At 49.5% G+C, this 17,758-nt stretch overlaps 1 protein-coding gene across 6 annotated transcripts in view; it reads right to left on the minus strand.

The window, feature by feature from the left end:
• Positions 1–17,758, minus strand: part of PAK4 (p21 (RAC1) activated kinase 4) — a 75,637-nt gene that overhangs the window by 3,839 nt on the left and 54,040 nt on the right. For 5 of the 6 annotated variants that reach the window (XM_061598067.1, XM_061598066.1, XM_061598069.1 and 2 more), the window contains exons 2-8: positions 15,127–15,350; positions 8,920–9,609; positions 6,694–7,188; positions 4,845–4,978; positions 3,560–3,686; positions 1,660–1,785; positions 837–971 (exon numbers count right to left, since the gene is read on the minus strand). In XM_061598067.1, coding sequence (XP_061454051.1) covers positions 837–971; positions 1,660–1,785; positions 3,560–3,686; positions 4,845–4,978; positions 6,694–7,188; positions 8,920–9,609; positions 15,127–15,350 — 1,931 coding nt within the window. The remainder of the gene's footprint in view (positions 1–836; positions 972–1,659; positions 1,786–3,559; positions 3,687–4,844; positions 4,979–6,693; positions 7,189–8,919; positions 9,610–15,126; positions 15,351–17,758) is intronic. The other variant, XM_061598071.1, reaches the window with a different exon arrangement.

Raw genomic sequence — 17,758 nt, forward strand, 5'->3', positions numbered from 1 at the left:
CCGGGACTCCCCTGGGCCACCAAGGATGCGGAGGCATCCTCTCCCTGGGGAGGGGTGCAACCGAAGTCCCCATATAGGGCTGGTACAGGAGGAAAAACAGGTCCCAGGAATCCCTTGCCACAGGGCTGGTTCTCTCAGCAACTCCACCCACCTGCCAGCTCCCTACCAGGCTGGCTCCCCTCCCATGACGCTTGCTGGTCCCAGCTCCTGATTCAACTGCAGGCCTCAAAATGTCTTTGCAGAAACCTGCCCCAGGGCTCAAGGCCGGCCCTCCCCGGCCCCCACTCCTTTCTCCCATCTCTGGCGTGATTAACAGCCCAACATTTTTCTTTATTAAGACTGAAGTGCCCCATTCCTGAACTACGGAGCAACTCCAAGCAAACGCGCACCTGCTGTCTTCAGACTCTGCCAGCGAGTCTGGGGAACCCGTAAGATGGCAACCTTTAGCCAATTAATCTGAGCCATCCACTTCGCAATCTATTTAAGGCAACGCATTTTTCCAAATTCTTGGAAAAGCCGCAAATCCTCCTTTGAACTTGCACAAGAGGGAACACATCAGATGGTGCCCCCTGCGATGGCTGCGCGCACTGACCAAGAGCAAAGAGACGGCTGTCTTCCCGTCTTCACAACTACCCTATGCATGCACAGATTTAATCATACAGCATTTATTATTGCTGACATCCCTCATCCTGGTTTCCTTTACAGAGGAGGAACCTACCTGGGTGTTTTCACGTGTACTTGAGGCCCAAAATTAAATTCCTATCCCAAGCCTGGTCCTTCCATGGTGGGAAAGGCATGCGAGGAAAACGAGGGGGAAGGAGGAAGACTGTTTTTACCTTGTGCACATTCTTGAGTTTGGGAGGCAGGTTGTCCCGGATCATCTTCATTGCCTTTAAAGGGGGCTCATTGAAATACGGGGGCTCCCCATCAACCATTTCTATCACCATCACACCAAGGGACCAGATGTCCACCTGAAACAAAAGGATGAGGGGAGCTGAGAAAAAGGAACAAGAGCAGCAGGCGGTCCCCTCCAGCCTGGACGCTTTGGCCTGCGCACAGAACTGGTCGGTAAACTGCGTTATCAGTTCTGACTGGCAGCAGCTCCTCTCTTCCTTTTCATTTGGTTTTCACAGCATGCCCCATCCTGAGGCAGAACTAGAAACTGCTGGTTAGAGACAACGAGAACTTCATCAAAGCACCCCCAGCTCAGCCGCATCCAGAGCCCTAAAGGTCAACCCAGGCAGGGAGGACTGGCAACCCTGCAAAGGGTGCCACCGTTTGGCCTTTGGTGAGCCTGCAGCAGGGCAGAGTTTGAATGAGGGTGGGGGGTGGTACAAGGGGGACAACGACAGAGAAAGCTGCTCCTGGCACCCAAGCCCAGATCAGGACCCCCAAAGGCTTCCCCAGCCTGGTACTCAAAACCTGTCTAGAGAAACCAGGGGCAGAATCTGGGACTGCCGACTTGTGCACACACAAGTGTGCTAAGGCTTTCTTCTTCCTCTTCAGCATCAGGGCCCAGAATCCCCCTCAAATGCCTGCCGAGTAAGAGCCTTGAAGATGCTCTGCTGTCAAAACCGGACCTGTCCAGAAGGAATGCTTCCTTCCATGCGTCAAGGCCCCACGTTCCTGCCTGCCCCTCCTCCTCTGGTGCCCTCTTACCTCTGGTCCGTAGGGCAATCGGGAGATGAGCTCTGGGGCCATCCAGTAAGGGGTCCCAACCAAGGACTTGCGCCGCGGCACCTCCTTGTTTACTTGCGCACAGAATCCAAAGTCAGAGAGTTTGACCTGCACGGATGCCAAGCAAAGAAAACTGTCAGTGGTGGCACTTACAAAAAGCTGGTGTGGGCTCTTGAAGAATTTTGTTCTGGAGGTTTGCTCTGGAAAGGGTTTTTCCAGCCCTCCAGCTACAAACCAGCAATATTCCCAATACATTTTTTTAAAGTGATGAGAGGGAGACAAAACCCCACAAATACATGAAGTTTTATAAGGATGGATCACCCCTCAGGTCCATCTAGTCTGTCTGTTATGACAGGGGCAGTTATCTGGGGTCTCAGGCAGAGGGGTCTCTGCCCATCGTCACTACCTGAGGTCCTTTTACACTAGAGAGGCCCAGAAGTGAATCTGGGGCGCTCTACATGCGAAACTTGTGCTCTGCCATTGTGGTTACCCCCTCCTCCCCCATTAACATGCAACTTGGTTCTAGATAGTTTAAACCAGGGGTGTCTAAACCCCAGTTTGAGGGCCTAATCTGCCCCCCACCTCAAGACCCCAACAATTTTGGCAGTGACAACAAAAAGAGGTAAAGTAGTGCTGTAGTGGGCAGAGCCCTGGTAGTTTCCTACAAATGGCCCCCCTCCCTGGTAATCAGACCGATCATTTGATGAGCGGAGAGGGGGCAATGACACCATCCCCAGCTGATCTTGGTTCAGACTCTAGACCCAAGTATACTTTCATCCTGAACCTATTAGTTTAGGTGCAGTTCATCTTTCAGCTGAAGACACACACTACTTCTACTTCAGAGATGTGTGGAACAGATGGTGGTGGAACAGATTTTTGGTTTCCCTCCCGAACAATTTTATTCTATTTTCTGTACAGGTACAATATAGCTTGGATTAAAAAAAATACTGGCAGAAAGTTTAATCCATTACAGAATGTAATTGCTTTGGGCCTTGCAGGGGAAGGAGACAGAGGGTGGCTCTGAGGTTCCAGAAACTGCTGTAAAACTGGCTTCTCTTGAGTCTGGATTTGGCCTGTGAAGCCCTCCTCAGAAGTGTTGGGACCGGCATCCATCACTAAACAGGCACCTCCAGGTGGCGCTGCAGGCCCAGGCAATGTCAGGAAAAGATGAGCAGGGTCCTGTGCTTTATATTTCTACCCCCACCCTCTTAGGGAAAAGCTCTTACAAGTGGGCTGACAATAAAAATGTTAACAACCAAAACAAGTGAACCAGAAGTAGAATAGAAACCACACCAGATAAAATATGTAGGGGTCAGCAATAGCATCCATAAAAAGCATGGAGAAATAACAGAGTCTTTAGTGATGGCTTAACGGCCGCAAAGGGAAGGGGCCCAAGCAGAGTTCTTAGGAGAGGAAATTCCTCACGCGTGGTGCCGCCACTGAAGAGTCCTGGTTCCTGGTACCCACCAACCTGATTGCCCTTAGTGGCGGGCCCAAGAGCAGGAGCTCAGAGGCCAATCTCAGGGCCCAGGCAGGGTCTTTGAAGGCCAGAACTTTTAATTTGAGGCCAGAAGCAAATGGGTAACGAAGGCAACTGATACAAAATGGGTCTGACGTGATCTAACTGCCAAGCCCCCACAAGCCCAGCAAAGTTCCCAGGTTGTTCTTAAAGGCAGCCCGATGTAGAGTACCGACTGGTAGAGACTGCTTGACTCTTTCCACATTGCTTTGCAGAAGGTGTTTATTTCATTTATTTATTTATTATCATTGTTTTTCCCCCGCCCTTTTTCCAAAACTGGAACTCACGGCGGCTTCCAGATAAAAGAATACGCGTTTGCCGCTCACACGCTCAAAACGAGCATCTGGGACTTTTGCAACTCACCCGGCCATCATGTGTGAGCAGAATGGAGTCACTCTTGATATCTCTGTGGATGACACCCTGGGCATGGAGGACAGAAAGCGCCTTCAGGACTGACAAGCAGACGGCCGCAATCTGCTCCTCGTTCATCCTGGAAGCAGAACAAGAACACAGTACCTGTTAAAGAGCAGCCACCCTGCTTGCAAGTCCAAGGTGGATCCATCTAGTCTGGTTTCCTGGTGGTCAACCAGATGCCATCCTGGGAAGTCCATAAAATGGGCCCCAAAGTCTCCTCCCATTCCTGCAGCCCCAATCCATAGAAGAATTCAGAGCCAGGCTGCCCCTGGCACAGAGGGGGCCCATTTAGCCATCATTAGCTAATAGCCAGAGACAGAGCTCCTCCTCCATGAATTTGTGTAACTGTCTTTCAAAGCCATCTAAGCCAGAGGCCACCACATTCTGCAAATTCTGTACATTAATTTTGCACTGTGAAGGATTATTTGGAGTGTCCTAAATCTACTTCCCATCAATTTAACTGGGTGGACCCAAGTTCCAGCATTTTGAGAGAGGGAGAAAAATTTGCACTGCTTTCCTTTTAAACAGGAGGGGGTGAAGTGGAACCTTTGGCTCATCCTCCTTCTCTCCAAGACATCCCTGTCTGCTTCCCAAAGCCTTGACTGGGTCAGGAGGTAGAAAAGCTAACTTAACTACACACACACACACATTTCCCATCAATGCACCCCTCCCTCTGAATTTCTGGGCCTGCCCTCCCTCCCACTGGGAAATCCTGCATTCCACAACCATTTCCAATGACCTAACGAGGAAGCCCATCCTGAGTAGCATGGCCTGCATACTTAGCACTCACTTTAGAAGCCAGCCGCAAGCTCCAAGGAGGACTGTCTTTTGAAACTCTCCTCCAAGTTAAACAAAAGAGGGACTTTTCAGCTATGTCCCTGCTCTGGACTGTCTTTGAAGTGAAGAAAGAGCCTCCTGCTGCAGGAGCAAGGTCAGGCCACAGTGGAGCACTTAAAAACAAACACTTCTCTCCTCTCCCCCCCCCAAAGCTTTGGAAATGCTTCTTTCCCCTAAAGGCCTTTGTATCAACATAAACACACTCCTGACTTCTTTTAGCTGGCCACAAAATATAGCGCACACACACTCCTGGAGCTGTTAGGAGAACAGGGTTCTCTATCCGGATGGACTCAAGGAAACCAGAGTGGCAAAATCTGATTCACCCCGAGGCCTGCTGCAATTCTTCCTAGCACAGCAGCAGAGTGCAAGGAGAAAGAAGACCTTCCACACCCCATACCTTGTGTGCGTGACAATGTCCGTCAAAGCGCCTCCCTCAAGGAACTCCATGACAACCCACAGTTCGTCACCCACCAGGTAGCTGTTGTACATCTCCACCACATTCTCATGTTGATAGTCTCTCATGATCACAACCTAAAAGGGGGGAAATGGGCAGCAGAAGCTGGGAAGGAGGAACAGCCACTGATACCATGTTTCAGAGGGAACAGAAACCCAGAGCAAAAAAGGAGAGGCTTCCACACACATCAGAATTTATACTCCTCAAGGCAACAGAGGAGCAATCCATTCACACTAGATGCTGGTGCCTCTGAAGCAAACTCAAGCACTAACAGCTCAGGCACCCTGGTGTTTTCATTCCCCCCCCCTTTTAGGAGCATGGGTGACACACACAGAGCAGTGCCAATATCCTTGGTGGGTCTGGTGCTCTGCTCTGCTCCAAGTCCCCTTCTTAGATAGGTGGGGCTTTAAGTGAATAAATGGCAGCTGGAAATTTTGACGTAAGAGGCACAGTAGAGCTTACAGGCAGAAAAAGTTAAATTGTCACTGGCAAAGATTTCCAGAAGTAAAAGAACTGAACCGCTTTGATAGATGGATTTGCAACCCCCTCCATTGCCGAAGATGCACCTTAGGACAAGGCACCTTCCTTCACCCTTTCTCTATGCCTGCAGGCCTCTGCTGCCTTTGTGAATGGATGGGGACCACACAGACTGGCAATAAAATGAATGGAGAAGATTCCAGTCACACTGGGAAGTTGGACAGTTGCAATTCGCTTTCCCAGGCAACAATCCCGATCTCAAAAGCAACGCACAGACATGAAGATATTAAAGCACAGCTTTGTGTTGCATGTGAAAACTAGTATGTTGACATTTCCCAGTATCTTTGTTTCCCAACCCACTCTGAATTTAAATAATATGGAAATGTGTACTGTTGAGTTTTCATGTCTTAAAATATTTATAAGAGTATTCCAATAAAAGAAGATTCCAAGCAACACTTTGGATTTTTGTTTGAACAGGACATTTAAAAAACATTACGTGCACATTAGAGATTCTTCTCTCATCAAGTATTTCAGTTGAAACACATCCAGCTATTGGAACAAACTTGGAAAGATGCTATACAGCATGTAAACATTAATGTGGCATCAATTTTGAGGTTTGAAATTTGCCCGCATTTTTTAGAAAATCCACACCACTGGTTGCAGCTCCATGTCTTAAAAAACCAATGCAGGTGGGGGACATCACATAATACCCCTTGGAATGGCCCCATCCAGCTCCAGGTCACCCTCCACTTCAAACCTTTTTCTCCCCTTGCCACCACTCTACCATCTTGCCTTTCCCTGATGCGACTCCTCTGCCTCCTTGCATTGATTCTGCCTGGGCCTAGTGAGGCCTTCTCCAGCTGGTGCCTCCAGATGTTTTGGACTACACCTCCCATCAGCCCCAGCTAGCATGGCTGTTACCCATACTTCCCCCCCCCTCAACTTTTATTCTTTTGCATCCTGGACACTGGCAAAAAACCCCATTGCGCAGCCGTCACCACCAGCCTCCCAGTTTTAAAGGAAATGGATCCTGTAAAACAGGGATGGATAACCAGTGGCCCTTCAGCTGCTGTTGGACTCCAGCTCCCATCAGCCTGGCAGCCAGTATGGCCAGTGGTGAGAGATGATGCATGCTGTGGTCCAGCTATATCTGGAGGGCTACAGGCTAGCTGCCCCTCCTGTAAAGGATGCCAGGCCTTCCCCCATCCTTTGGGGAAGGGAAACGCCATCATGGACACACACACACACACACACACACAGAAGCCAGTACATGCCTAAGAACTGAGACTGCGGGGGGCTCCTCCCCCTCCCTCACCTCATTGAAAAGCAGCTCCCGCCTCTGCTGCTTGCGCAGGTCCATCTTCTTTACCGCCACCAGCTTCCCGGTGCTCTTGACGGTGGCGATGCAGACAATGCCCGTGGAGCCTTCGCCAATCTTGATGAAGTTGTCCAAGTAGGTCCTGGGATCACCGGGGTCAACCACCATCTGCAAGGCGGCTCGAAACTGTTCATGGGAGACCCGCTGGGGCTCACGCTGTGGGGAGCGAGGTTGCTGTGGGGCTGGGGGAGGAGGGCCTGCAGGTGGTTGTGGTGGCTGTTGAGGGGGTTGCTGTGAATATGAAGGCTGAAGGGCAGGGGGTGGGATGTGTGTTAAGTGGGGCTCTGAGGCATGCTGGGAGAGTCCCGGATGGGGTGGCTCTGGGTTCCTGCATCTTGCTGGGCCCGACTGGGGGGGCCGGCAGGAGCTACTGTTTCCACTTATGGGGCCGTTGGATGCTGTTTCTTGGGGTTTCCCAGCTCTATGCTCTGTCTAGAAAAAGCAGAGGGGAAATAATTACGTCAACAACTGAAAGGGGAGAAGAGCAGACTTTTGTCTTCTTTTTTGCAAGAGCTGAAAACTCCTCAGCCTCTTGCCTACTCACTGAAAAGGGGACATGCAGGGAACATGGAGGCCCTCCAGGTGCCTGCTTGCCAGGGAGGTAAGGACCGGTGAGCTTTCCCTAACGTCAAGCACTGAATACTATCAGCCAATACTGTGATGCTGGTACCTTGACATTTGAGATCCACCCCCGAACATTTCTGTATAATGTGTGAAGCATGGACCTCACATGTGGCCAGGTCTGTGTTCTAGACACCCACCGATCCCATACACTGACCCCAGGTGTAGTGTGTGTGTGTGTGTGCACGCGTGCGTGCGTATCAGTCAGTCAGTCAGTCAATCTGCATGTTCCCTTTTCATGGATTATACAGAAGGATTTGTGGGTAGTTCTTACACCCTAATATGGAGTAAGAGACCTCTGGGACATTCAACCCAGTACTCTCTTCTCTGCCTGGCATTGGCTCTCCAGAGACCCAGACAGACAGATGTCTTTCCCCAGCCTATATCAACCTAGAGCAGCCTTCCTGATCAGACCAAAGGCCCATCTAAACCTGCATCCCCCCACCCCAGTGCCCAAATAGATCTAGAAAGCCCACAAACAAGGTTGTCTTTTAACTGGAGATGCCAGGATGGAACCTGGGGCCTTTTACACATAAAACATGCTCTGCTGCCAAATTTTCAGCCCTCCCACCTGCAAATAAAAATAACAGGAAAACAGAGCAGCAGGAGCTGAATCTGGCCTTAGTAGCTCATCTCTCCTCAGCTGCCTGTAGGAGAGTTCTGCCGAGAAACTCACACACACACACTGCACATGGCTGACATTAAAGGAAGAAGAAAGCAGCAGAACTCCCTGCTGGACTAGCAGAAAGGACGGCAACCAAGGCAGAGAAGACAGTGGTTCGTGTGATGCAAATGCAAAGTCACAGCTAAGGTCCTTGGAGACAGAGGAGGAAGAGGAAAGGTGGCAGAGGTGCAAGAAACGGTTCCAGATATCCAGCAGTCATACAGTAGAATCCCTTGCGATGGAGCCTTGAAGCACCCATAACGTAGCACGTGGTTGCATCGCTGCAGTGCTTCTACAAAGAAGAGGCAGAAAGAAGAGTTGCTGCACAGGAGAAGGTGGGAGGGACATTGCACCAGGTTGTTAACGGGGTGCACGGAGAGGGAGACAAGCAGAAAGCAGCATCTCTTCTTCAGAAGATAGGCAGCACAGAAGTGGCTCAGGTTAGCGGAAGCAAGAAATGTGACAGCAGAGGAGAGACAAGGTGGGATGCCAAGATGCTAAAGGAAGACAGTGGGCTGCAAAGCAAGGGAGCGCTGCTCCAAGGAGAAGTGTGGCACAGGGAGCAGAGAGGGGGGGGAACACACAGCAAGGCTGCAGGAAGTGGAGCAGAGCACAGAAGCAGCCTCTGATGTTGCTGCAGAGTGCCACTGCTGCAGATGGTGCTGGCTTTGTGGTTCAAAAAGAGCCCACTGCCTAGCGCACAACCAACCATTCAGAAATGCTGAAAAAGATACACAGGCCCTTAAGAAGAAAAGAAAAAAGCCTTCTTCAATTGTTGATGAGCTTATGAGCCAAAAATATGGCACCTCCAGTGGATCCTTTCTGGCTGGCCATGGCTACAGCGCCTCGAGCTACAAGACGGGGTGGGGAATCTTTACCTGAGCACCTCGGACAGGATCTGTATCCGCTCGGGGATATGTGTTAAAAGGCCGCCCAGTCTGCTGTGCTGTTTTCATGACCCCCTCAGAGATGGGGATGTTGGGGGTTCGGATATTTGGCCCCGAGAGGGGCCGTTTTTCCCAGGGGGGTTGTGGGCTCGTCTCCCCAGTATACGTAGATTTGGGTCTTTTGTCAGGGCCGTCGGCACGCTCCCTCCTGACCACACGGGTAGACGGCTCCTTATCCGCGGGGGGCTCCCTTTTCCCATCCCGCTCATGTGCTCTGTGTCTGTGCTCTGAGAGGGGATTGTGGTATTGAGGAGGGGGTGCCCGGTGGTGAGATTTGCTGGTGGACTCCTGGCCTCGGATGTCTGGCACAGCAGTTCTGTCATCACAGCTCCTCTCCCTGCTCTGATCCAGTTCGCTTTTGGGCCCATGGCGGCTCCGCTCCTTGTGTTCTTTGCTCCTATGGCCCCCAGGGTCTTCCTCAGCATGGGGGTGGGGGTGGCGGGGGGGCCTGGCCAGGACTTCGCTCAGCCCATTCTCCTGGTACAGATGGTCATGCCGGGACAGGAAGGGAGGGCTGTCCCTGCGTAGAGAGTTGGAGCGCGACACTGACATGTTCTCAAACTCATCCAACAGCCAGGCCAGGGACCCGTCCTTGGCAGTTTTGTTCCCCCGCACGATGGTCTTTATGCAGGGGAATGGAAAATGGAAGCGGGGGGGGGGGAGAAAAGGACACAAAAACACAAAAGAAAATAAGGTGAGCAACATAAAAAAAAAAATTAAGGTGTCTGATGGATGGTTGACAACAGCTCATCCTTTGCACACACAACAAAGCACACAGAAGCGAGTGAGTGAGGCCTTTAAGGAAGCTGTTCTTGCCTAAAATTATTTTCCCACGTATGCTCATTCCATCCATACACTGAACGTTCTCTAAAAACCACAAATACAGATAACAAATTACAGCAAAGCTAGATTTGAACAGCAATGGCTAAAGGGAAACCAGAAGGCTTCTTGATTTGTTATCCAAAGACACAAGCCACAGTCAACGTCACGATGTTATCTCCCTAAAATGCATTAGGTTATTCAAGCCAAGTCAGTCTGTAAAGCTCTGGTTTCAGGTCCTTCCAGTTCACAGCACCATCGCCGCCGCCTCTTGCCAGAAGTGGGTTGGCAAAATCCAACGTTCACGCTGCCTTCCATCCACCAAGGGAAGCTAGCCCAGGAGAAGGCTCACCCCTCCCTCACATATCATGTGCACCTTGCCCTCTGGGATCAATTCAACAACTATTTTGCACCAGCTCCTCAGACGAGGAGCCTGAAAATCCTCTCCACCAACAGCCTCACATGTGAAACAATCAACAACAGGAATAAGCACACACATAAAGTACAGCTTTCAGTTAAATGGCTCAGTGATTATATAGTTACAAAATATTTTGATTAAACTCCCTACTGGAAATGTGTAGAAATGGTCCAGAGGATTATGGTGGGAGGACATATTTATAAATAAATATTCAAAAGACATACTCTTGTTCCTTACTACAATAAGAAAAGTTGACCTCAGCGCCTTCAGCACTCCTAAGGATCCTGGATCTTTCTGCAAAAGGTGATTTAGGTCCAGTTTATACAATTTGCAGGCCTGTACCTGGATTGTACCACTTCAGGCTGCCGGGTGTGCGTGTGTGTGAATGCTTCCCCATGAAAATAATTATCTTCACACGAAAGTTAGGAAGGCAGAAACAAGGGTTCACAGCCTAGCTTCACACAAACACACATGCACACACTATTTTTCCATATGTAAAGATGCCCTCTATATGGAAAACCACCATATATGCCTTTGCAGCCTGAAATGTTATGATTCCAAGAATAGTTTTACTACATGATTCTGCTGATTGGATTAATAGGCACCAAAGGCATCATGGGGGATGAGAACATTAGAACATCCCTATTGGATCAGGCCAAAGGCCCATCTAGTCCAGCATCCTGTTCTCACTGTGGCTGAATACCTCCGGAAAGCCCACAACCAGGACCTGAGTGCAAGAGTATCCTCCCCGCTTGTGTCTCCTAGCAGCTGGTATTTAGATGCATGCTTCCTCTGATCCTGGAGGTAGTAGAACACAGCCATCATGACCAGTAGCTATTCACAGCCTTATCCTCCATAAAAAGAAAGGCTGTTACTAGAGAGACAGAGAGGGAGAAGTGTCCGCAGAATCCACATGTACACTTCTGCAGCTCCACTTCAGCCTCGCTCCCCCGAAACCACTCAGCGTAGGCTGCCCCCAATGCATGTGTTCAGTATGCCAAAAGCTGTCTCTAGCCCCAGCCTACACAATGCATAGCTTCACACTGTGAAACATCTTTCATATGAGCTGTACGAGTACATAAAGATTTCCTTATCAGAGAGCTCAGACCTCATCTAGGCAGCTGGAAACATCAAGAGCCAAAGACTCCCAAGAGGCAGGCTGCTGTGAGAGGAGGGGAGGGGAGAGTGGATCTGGTCATGGAAGAGAGATCTGAGCCTCTGCTCAACAAACAGAAGAAGGGATCAGGAAGGGCAGAGAAAGAGGCTGTTCAAACTCAGTGCGAAAAAACATTCCAGCCCTTGATCCAACAAGGTCCAGACTCCAGGCCAAGAACACTCCTAATAGCTCTGTGTGTCAGTAACATGTAGTCACACGAACACACCTGGCGCAAATTCAACAGAGCACCCAATGCTAGTGGTGTGGTGGCAGACACAGAAAGGTCCTTCCGCATGGGCATGTGGTGGCAGGAGGAGATATGTGGGGTCATAGGCGAAGGTCAGGGGAAAGGGGTCCAGAGGGAAGCAGAGGCTATAGAGCAAGCAACACAAGCCTCGTTCCCTCTATGCAGGAGAGATGGACAGTGCGCTGGGAGTTACTGAGCAGTTTTACCTGCCACAGCCATACTGAAGTCAATGGGAGCACCACAAGAGCTCTACACGCGCCAGAGAGACGCCTAAGCCGCATGCACTCACTGCTCGCACGTATGCAGACCTCTCTCTAAAACAAAAGGGGCTTTTTAAAAAAGGAAATGAAAAGGGAGGTTCTCAGGGCTGCACTTTCCACAGCAGGTTCTGGGCTTGAGCATGCTAAAGAGCAAAACAGAGAGACTCTTCTTCACTCAGCAACAGCTGCAAATGCGGCTCCTGCATTTTGCTTGGGATCACCAGGAAACAGTCTGGAAGCAGCAACAACCCGCCTGTTGGTATGAATGAGCTTCTGAAGTGTCCTCCTGGGTAAAGAAGAGGCCTTTTGCAGAGGCCTGCAGAAACTTAAGAGTCCACCCTGCAGCTGCAGGAAATGGAGTGGGAGCCCAGCCCATTAGGGAGGGCAACATGGGCCCCTCCCCACTGCAGCTTCCAGAATACTCCGGAAGCAAGGTGCCTCACCCACCCTGGCAATGCAGCACGCCTCCTCCAGGGGAAACAAGCAAAGCCTACAAAGCTGCCAGAGCATTTATTGGGAAGGCAGGGAAGGTTAGGGTTGTGTGGCTTCCCAGAACTAGCTACCTCCCAAATCCTGCACAAGACAGGCTGCCCAGGGAGTCTGGAGGACTCAGGCAGCCATCATGAGCGACGGGGAAAGATGTGGGTCAATGGTCGTAGGTCCATGAGGTCTGGAGGGCTTCTATCAAGCAAGATGGCTCTACTGGCACACTGCAGCCAGAGCATTGGGGGTGGAGGTGGGAGGGAGAAGACGGAGGTGGCACTTCCTGCACAGAAGCACAAGGCGGAGATCTGGTTAAGAGGAAAATCTCCCGCCATCATGGCCTCCTGGACCAAAGGAGACCAGTCTCCTAAAGCTGCACAGGAGGCTACCAGCAGGACTGGAACAACAGGTCTTGGCTTTTATTCGAACCCAAACTCCTCCCTCGCTTCTCCCCAGGAAGGGATCACTGCTGAGTCACCCTCTGCTAAAATTACAAGGAACAGCCTCTGCTGTGACCTGAAAGATATTAAGGCACTTCCTCTGCAGTCAGGAATGGGGCAGTGTCGACTGCCCTGCCTTGTTCTTGGGGACAGTGAGAGCAAGGAGGCGGCGACTGGCAGCTGCAGCCAGAATGCTCAAAAAGCTTCTGGTTTACCAGTCCCAGATGCTCAGTTTAAATAAAAACCAAGCACACATGTGCAAGCACACTCCACAACAAAAATATCATTTTCTTAGCAGAGTGGCCAGCAGATTAAGCACACAACACACCTGGACATGCAAAGATGAATCCCATCCAATTTTGCATCTGAACACAGAACCATTTGGCCAGGCTCAGAGCCGTGCAAGTATTCTGACCTAGCCAAGAGTCATTTTTTACTGTTTTATAACCTGCACTACAATACACTGACTTTTTTGTTCCTGAATCCTGGTAGCCCACAGAAAGTCAGTGCTACCTGAATGCCTATGCAGACATTTTCCCCATAAGATAGCCCAAACAGTGATGCCTGTTTCCATTTGCTCCTGGAATGAACTAAGACCTGAAGCAGAGCATGCACACACCCGCTAGATCCTCAGCAAAGTAAAAGGGCAAGCACAGCCTCTCTGCTCATCACCATGGATGTCCACACTGCCAAGCTGAGCCATTCCGAGCCTGTCAAGGATGAGTTGGCCAGCAACATCAGCTCCAAACTGGCACCCATAGTATAGGCAGTGCAAGCAATCTCTTCCCCTTTTCTCTCCCTATCCAGCTCATCGCCTTGCGTTCTCCCCCAGGAAAGCAAATCAGCAAGAAGCAAACCCCTTCCCCATCGGACACACACCTTATCTGTGCCTGGACATTTCCAGGTCTGGATAAATCACTGATGGCCGAGGACACAGACCACGTTGTTTTCAGCGACTAGTTTCTGTCTTGCTAGCACCCAGTCCCATACTGATCCCCTTGAGCAGGAGAAACTCTAGCTCCTCCGCCCTGAGCTGAACCTCGTGACACTTCTGAAAGGCAGCTGCTTCGGTCCCCAGAGGCCAACTCAGAGTGACACACATGCTGCATTTTATCCCTTGCCTGCTGCCCTGGGACTCAATTCCTGCATGAAACATTCTGGCCCTGGTGACTTGGCTTGGCTGCCTCAGAGCTCTGACATGCATCAGACTTGCAGTTCACACTCTCCCCTCACCCCCACTTAGCCTGAAGAAATTTGGGTGAACTGTGAATTCATTACATATCAGGCACATATATCGCCACATCCTAGAACTGAAGGGGCAGTCTCCGTATCTGTGCCTGAGCCAAGTGCCAGTTCAGTAATGACATCTCTTTTTGCATGCCCAGTAAGAGCAGCTTCTCACACTACATTCCAGAGACAGGCATCCAACTACTCCTACAACCAAGCTCAACGCAAAGGACAGATAGGATACTTAAGACTTGGACAGAACTTGTCCTATTCAAGTCCTACAGAATCCCTTCATTAGTTCATCAGAACAAAATTCAAATAATGGTTTTGATGTGATGAACAGTCTTGTGAATATATCCCCAAGCTTCCAAGTCACACCTCAACAAGGCTTTATCGCCTGGCTTAACTCCAGATGGCAGCAATTTGTAGTCGCGGAGATGTGTTGAGGGTTTCTCAAGACCAATCACCATTCTATAGAATCACAGAATAGTAGAACTGGAAGGGGCCTATAAGGCCATCAAGTCCAGCCCCCTGCTCAATGCAACCTTGTTGACAAAATAGTTGTGTTGCTTTGAAAGTCTTCTCTAGCTGTTTGCAGCTCTAGGTTCAGGAGTTTTCCACCCACGATGAGCGGCCATTTCTTGCACAACATCAGAAGGTCCACAGCCGGCATCTGTCCAGATTAGAATGGGGAATGGGCTGCTGCTACCAGTTTGCAATTTTAGGGTTCACCTCTAAGCCACTGCTCAGAAGTAAAATTCCATTCAACAGAAACATACAAAGTTCAGATATGTAGACGAGCAAAGCTACCTTCTTTTTTCTTTTCTGTTTTTGAGCACTAACTGCTTTTATTTCATTATTTCAACATCACAGGTCATTAAGATCCAACTAGAACAAATTAAATTAAAAAAGAGGAGGAAACTGGGGAAAATAAAAGAAAAAACAAACCAACAGAGCTAAACTGAATTAATGTGCAAGCTATAGATTACAGTCCGGAGCGGACAGACCATAATTCCTTACACATAATCACATAGGTTTTTTTCCTTATTCATTTAGAACATTACGGGTGCATTAAATTAGCCATCTACCTTCTGGGAACCAGACTGGACAGCTGTAATGCACACTGGATCCACCAATGGCTTTGGCCGCTTGGCCGACTCCTCGATGATGCCTTGCCATTGCCTTGGCAGTCCTGTGAACTTCTGCTCCTGCTGGTCGTACCCCGTGTGGACCCGGTGCTCAAAGTTGGAGGGGGCAGATATCTCAATGCGCTTTTTCTTCTTGCTGAACATGGTGATGTTGGCTAGCAGACCTGAAAGAAAACAAGAGGGTTAAAAAAAAAAGCAATATGAAATAATTGAAAAGAAACAAGCAAAAGAGTCAGTGTTAAGCCTGGAGAGCAACAGCCTGAAATTTAAAATGAACGCAGCTTTCCAGAAATATCCCCTGGTGCTCACGCATTCACAAACATACGGCAGACACTCTCAAAATGTTCTGTGCCATGTTACTTAAAAGACAAAATGTGCATATGCTGGCACCTCTGGAGATCCCATTTCAGAAGGGCTTATTAGTTTTTATTGCTTATTTCATGTATAACCCACTATTCCTTCAAGGAGGTGTCCATGGTTTTCTCATCCTCCACTATGTTACTTACACAATAATCCTGTGAGATAGGTTAGGCTTAGAGATAATGACTGGTCCAAAGTCACATAGCAAGCTTCATGGCAGCATGGGGTGGGAGAGCAGGATCTGAACCTGCAACTCCTAGCCCAACACTCTAAACACTACACCACACTGGCTCTCCAGAAGTTGAACTATAGTCTCTAGTAGAGGTTCAACTGCAGAAATTCCATGTAGAATCAGGCTGAAAGATCAGAAGTGAAGAGGGGGTACCTTAATGCCACCCAGTTCTTCACCCACCCCCAACCCCAAATCAGGCACATTCAATACTTTTTGTCACGCAACATGTCATACACAGGAAACAAGACAGCTCAAACTCTCTCTTAATTTATGGTGTTTGCTCCCCAAAGTGGCCCAGGAACATGGCCTATTAGCCAGTTGGGTAAACTATCAGAAGTAGAAAACCCCAAGATTTCCTTCCAGACTGTTCCACTAAAAGGGTGTTACAACTGAAATAACTATCAAGTAGCTATATCAGCCTTCCCCAAGCAGAGCTTTGGACTACAACTCCCATTCGCCCTGGCCAGTACAGCTGCTGTAGCCCAAAACATCTGGAGGGTGCAAGGCCAGGTAAGGATGAGCATTAAGAGAACTCTTGCAGGCAAAGGAAGCACCAGTTTGCTTATTGCAAGAGCTGGAAAACTTCTCAATTATTCCCTTCCTTTGATAGATGGTCCCCTGCCTTGTGCTCTCTTGTTTGCCCAGTTCCTGAGCAATTAAGGAACTTTCAGAGATGATTAGAAAAGCAATACAAACCATTGGCACCCAAGTCCATGTTCTACAAAGAAAACAACATACAGTATCACTTTGGACTGTCTGTCCACTTGGCCCAGTACTGCCTTCTCTGACTGGCAGTGATTCTCCAGGACCTTGCATAGGGAGAGGTCTTTCCCATTACCTGCTACCCAGTCCTTGCATTGCACCAAGTTATGTTCCCTCCTGGCCTGTTCTCATTAGGCTCTTAAGGAAGCCAGAGACTCCCAGCAACAACACCAACGTGGGCAATGCCACGGCAGCATCCAGGGCCAGTCCAAATTCAGAGTCTAAACGAGCAGAGACTACAACAAAGGGGTTAGAGAAGAGGCAAGGTCACAGCTGTCCATCAAACAGTCCACGGGCAGAGAAGGGCAAGCTGAGAGGCTGGTCCAGGGTAGTCCATAGTCAGGTCTAGAGTCAACAGAACATCAGCAAACAGGCCAGGTATACGGCTAGCGCATAGACACTGTTACAGTACCTCTTCAAGCACTAGGGGTTTTGAGCTGGAGCTGCTGAAACCATACCCCCAATCTCAGCTGACTTTCGTCAACTACCTTATGCCAGACCTTTACTCCTGAGGAGACCCTGCCTGCAGTCAGGCGCTTCTCTGGACTGGTCAGGTCTCCAGCTGGCATTTGAGGCAACACTTGTGCTTGGGTCTCATTCAGCCTCAATGTCAAAGGTCAAACTCGCCTTCCTTGGCCTTGTCACAGGACCCCCACATGTAACCTAACCAAGGGCTGCGTCTAAGGCTAAAGCCTCCTGGACTTCCTCGGGGGAGGACTCCCCCTGCTGGGACCCGAGACCTCCCCATGAGAAAGAATGGAGCAGCCTCAGCATCAGCAGAGTCACAAGTCTAGTCTGTATAATCCAGGCCAACGCACCTTGTAGAAACGCTGCTTCCAAAGTCAGCACAGTCAGAATAATTAGTGCAACTTTATTCCAGTCACAACTCTGAGGCCCCAGAATTCTGCCTTCAGAAGAAGCGTGTGAGTGCTACAGAGCCAGGTGGCTGTAATCCCTTCTCCAAAGAAGACCCCAAACCCCAACAAATCCAAGAGAAGACGCTGCTCCTCCAAGGAAGCAGAGGCACCTTTAATCCAAAGAAGCAGCAGCACTGTAAGTAGACATCTGTGGAAATGCCAAAAAACAGGGAATAAAACCCCACTGCTACATTAAAGCAAAGGAGTCACTCAACAAACGGCACAACAGAAGTATTTTCATTTATTCAGTTTTATTTATTTAAAGCATTTATATGTTGCCTTTCTGGACAAAGCCAGGGTA

The sequence above is a fragment of the Rhineura floridana genome, chromosome 15 (assembly GCF_030035675.1).
Source record: "Rhineura floridana isolate rRhiFlo1 chromosome 15, rRhiFlo1.hap2, whole genome shotgun sequence".
NCBI classification, from domain to species: Eukaryota; Metazoa; Chordata; class Lepidosauria; order Squamata; family Rhineuridae; genus Rhineura; species Rhineura floridana.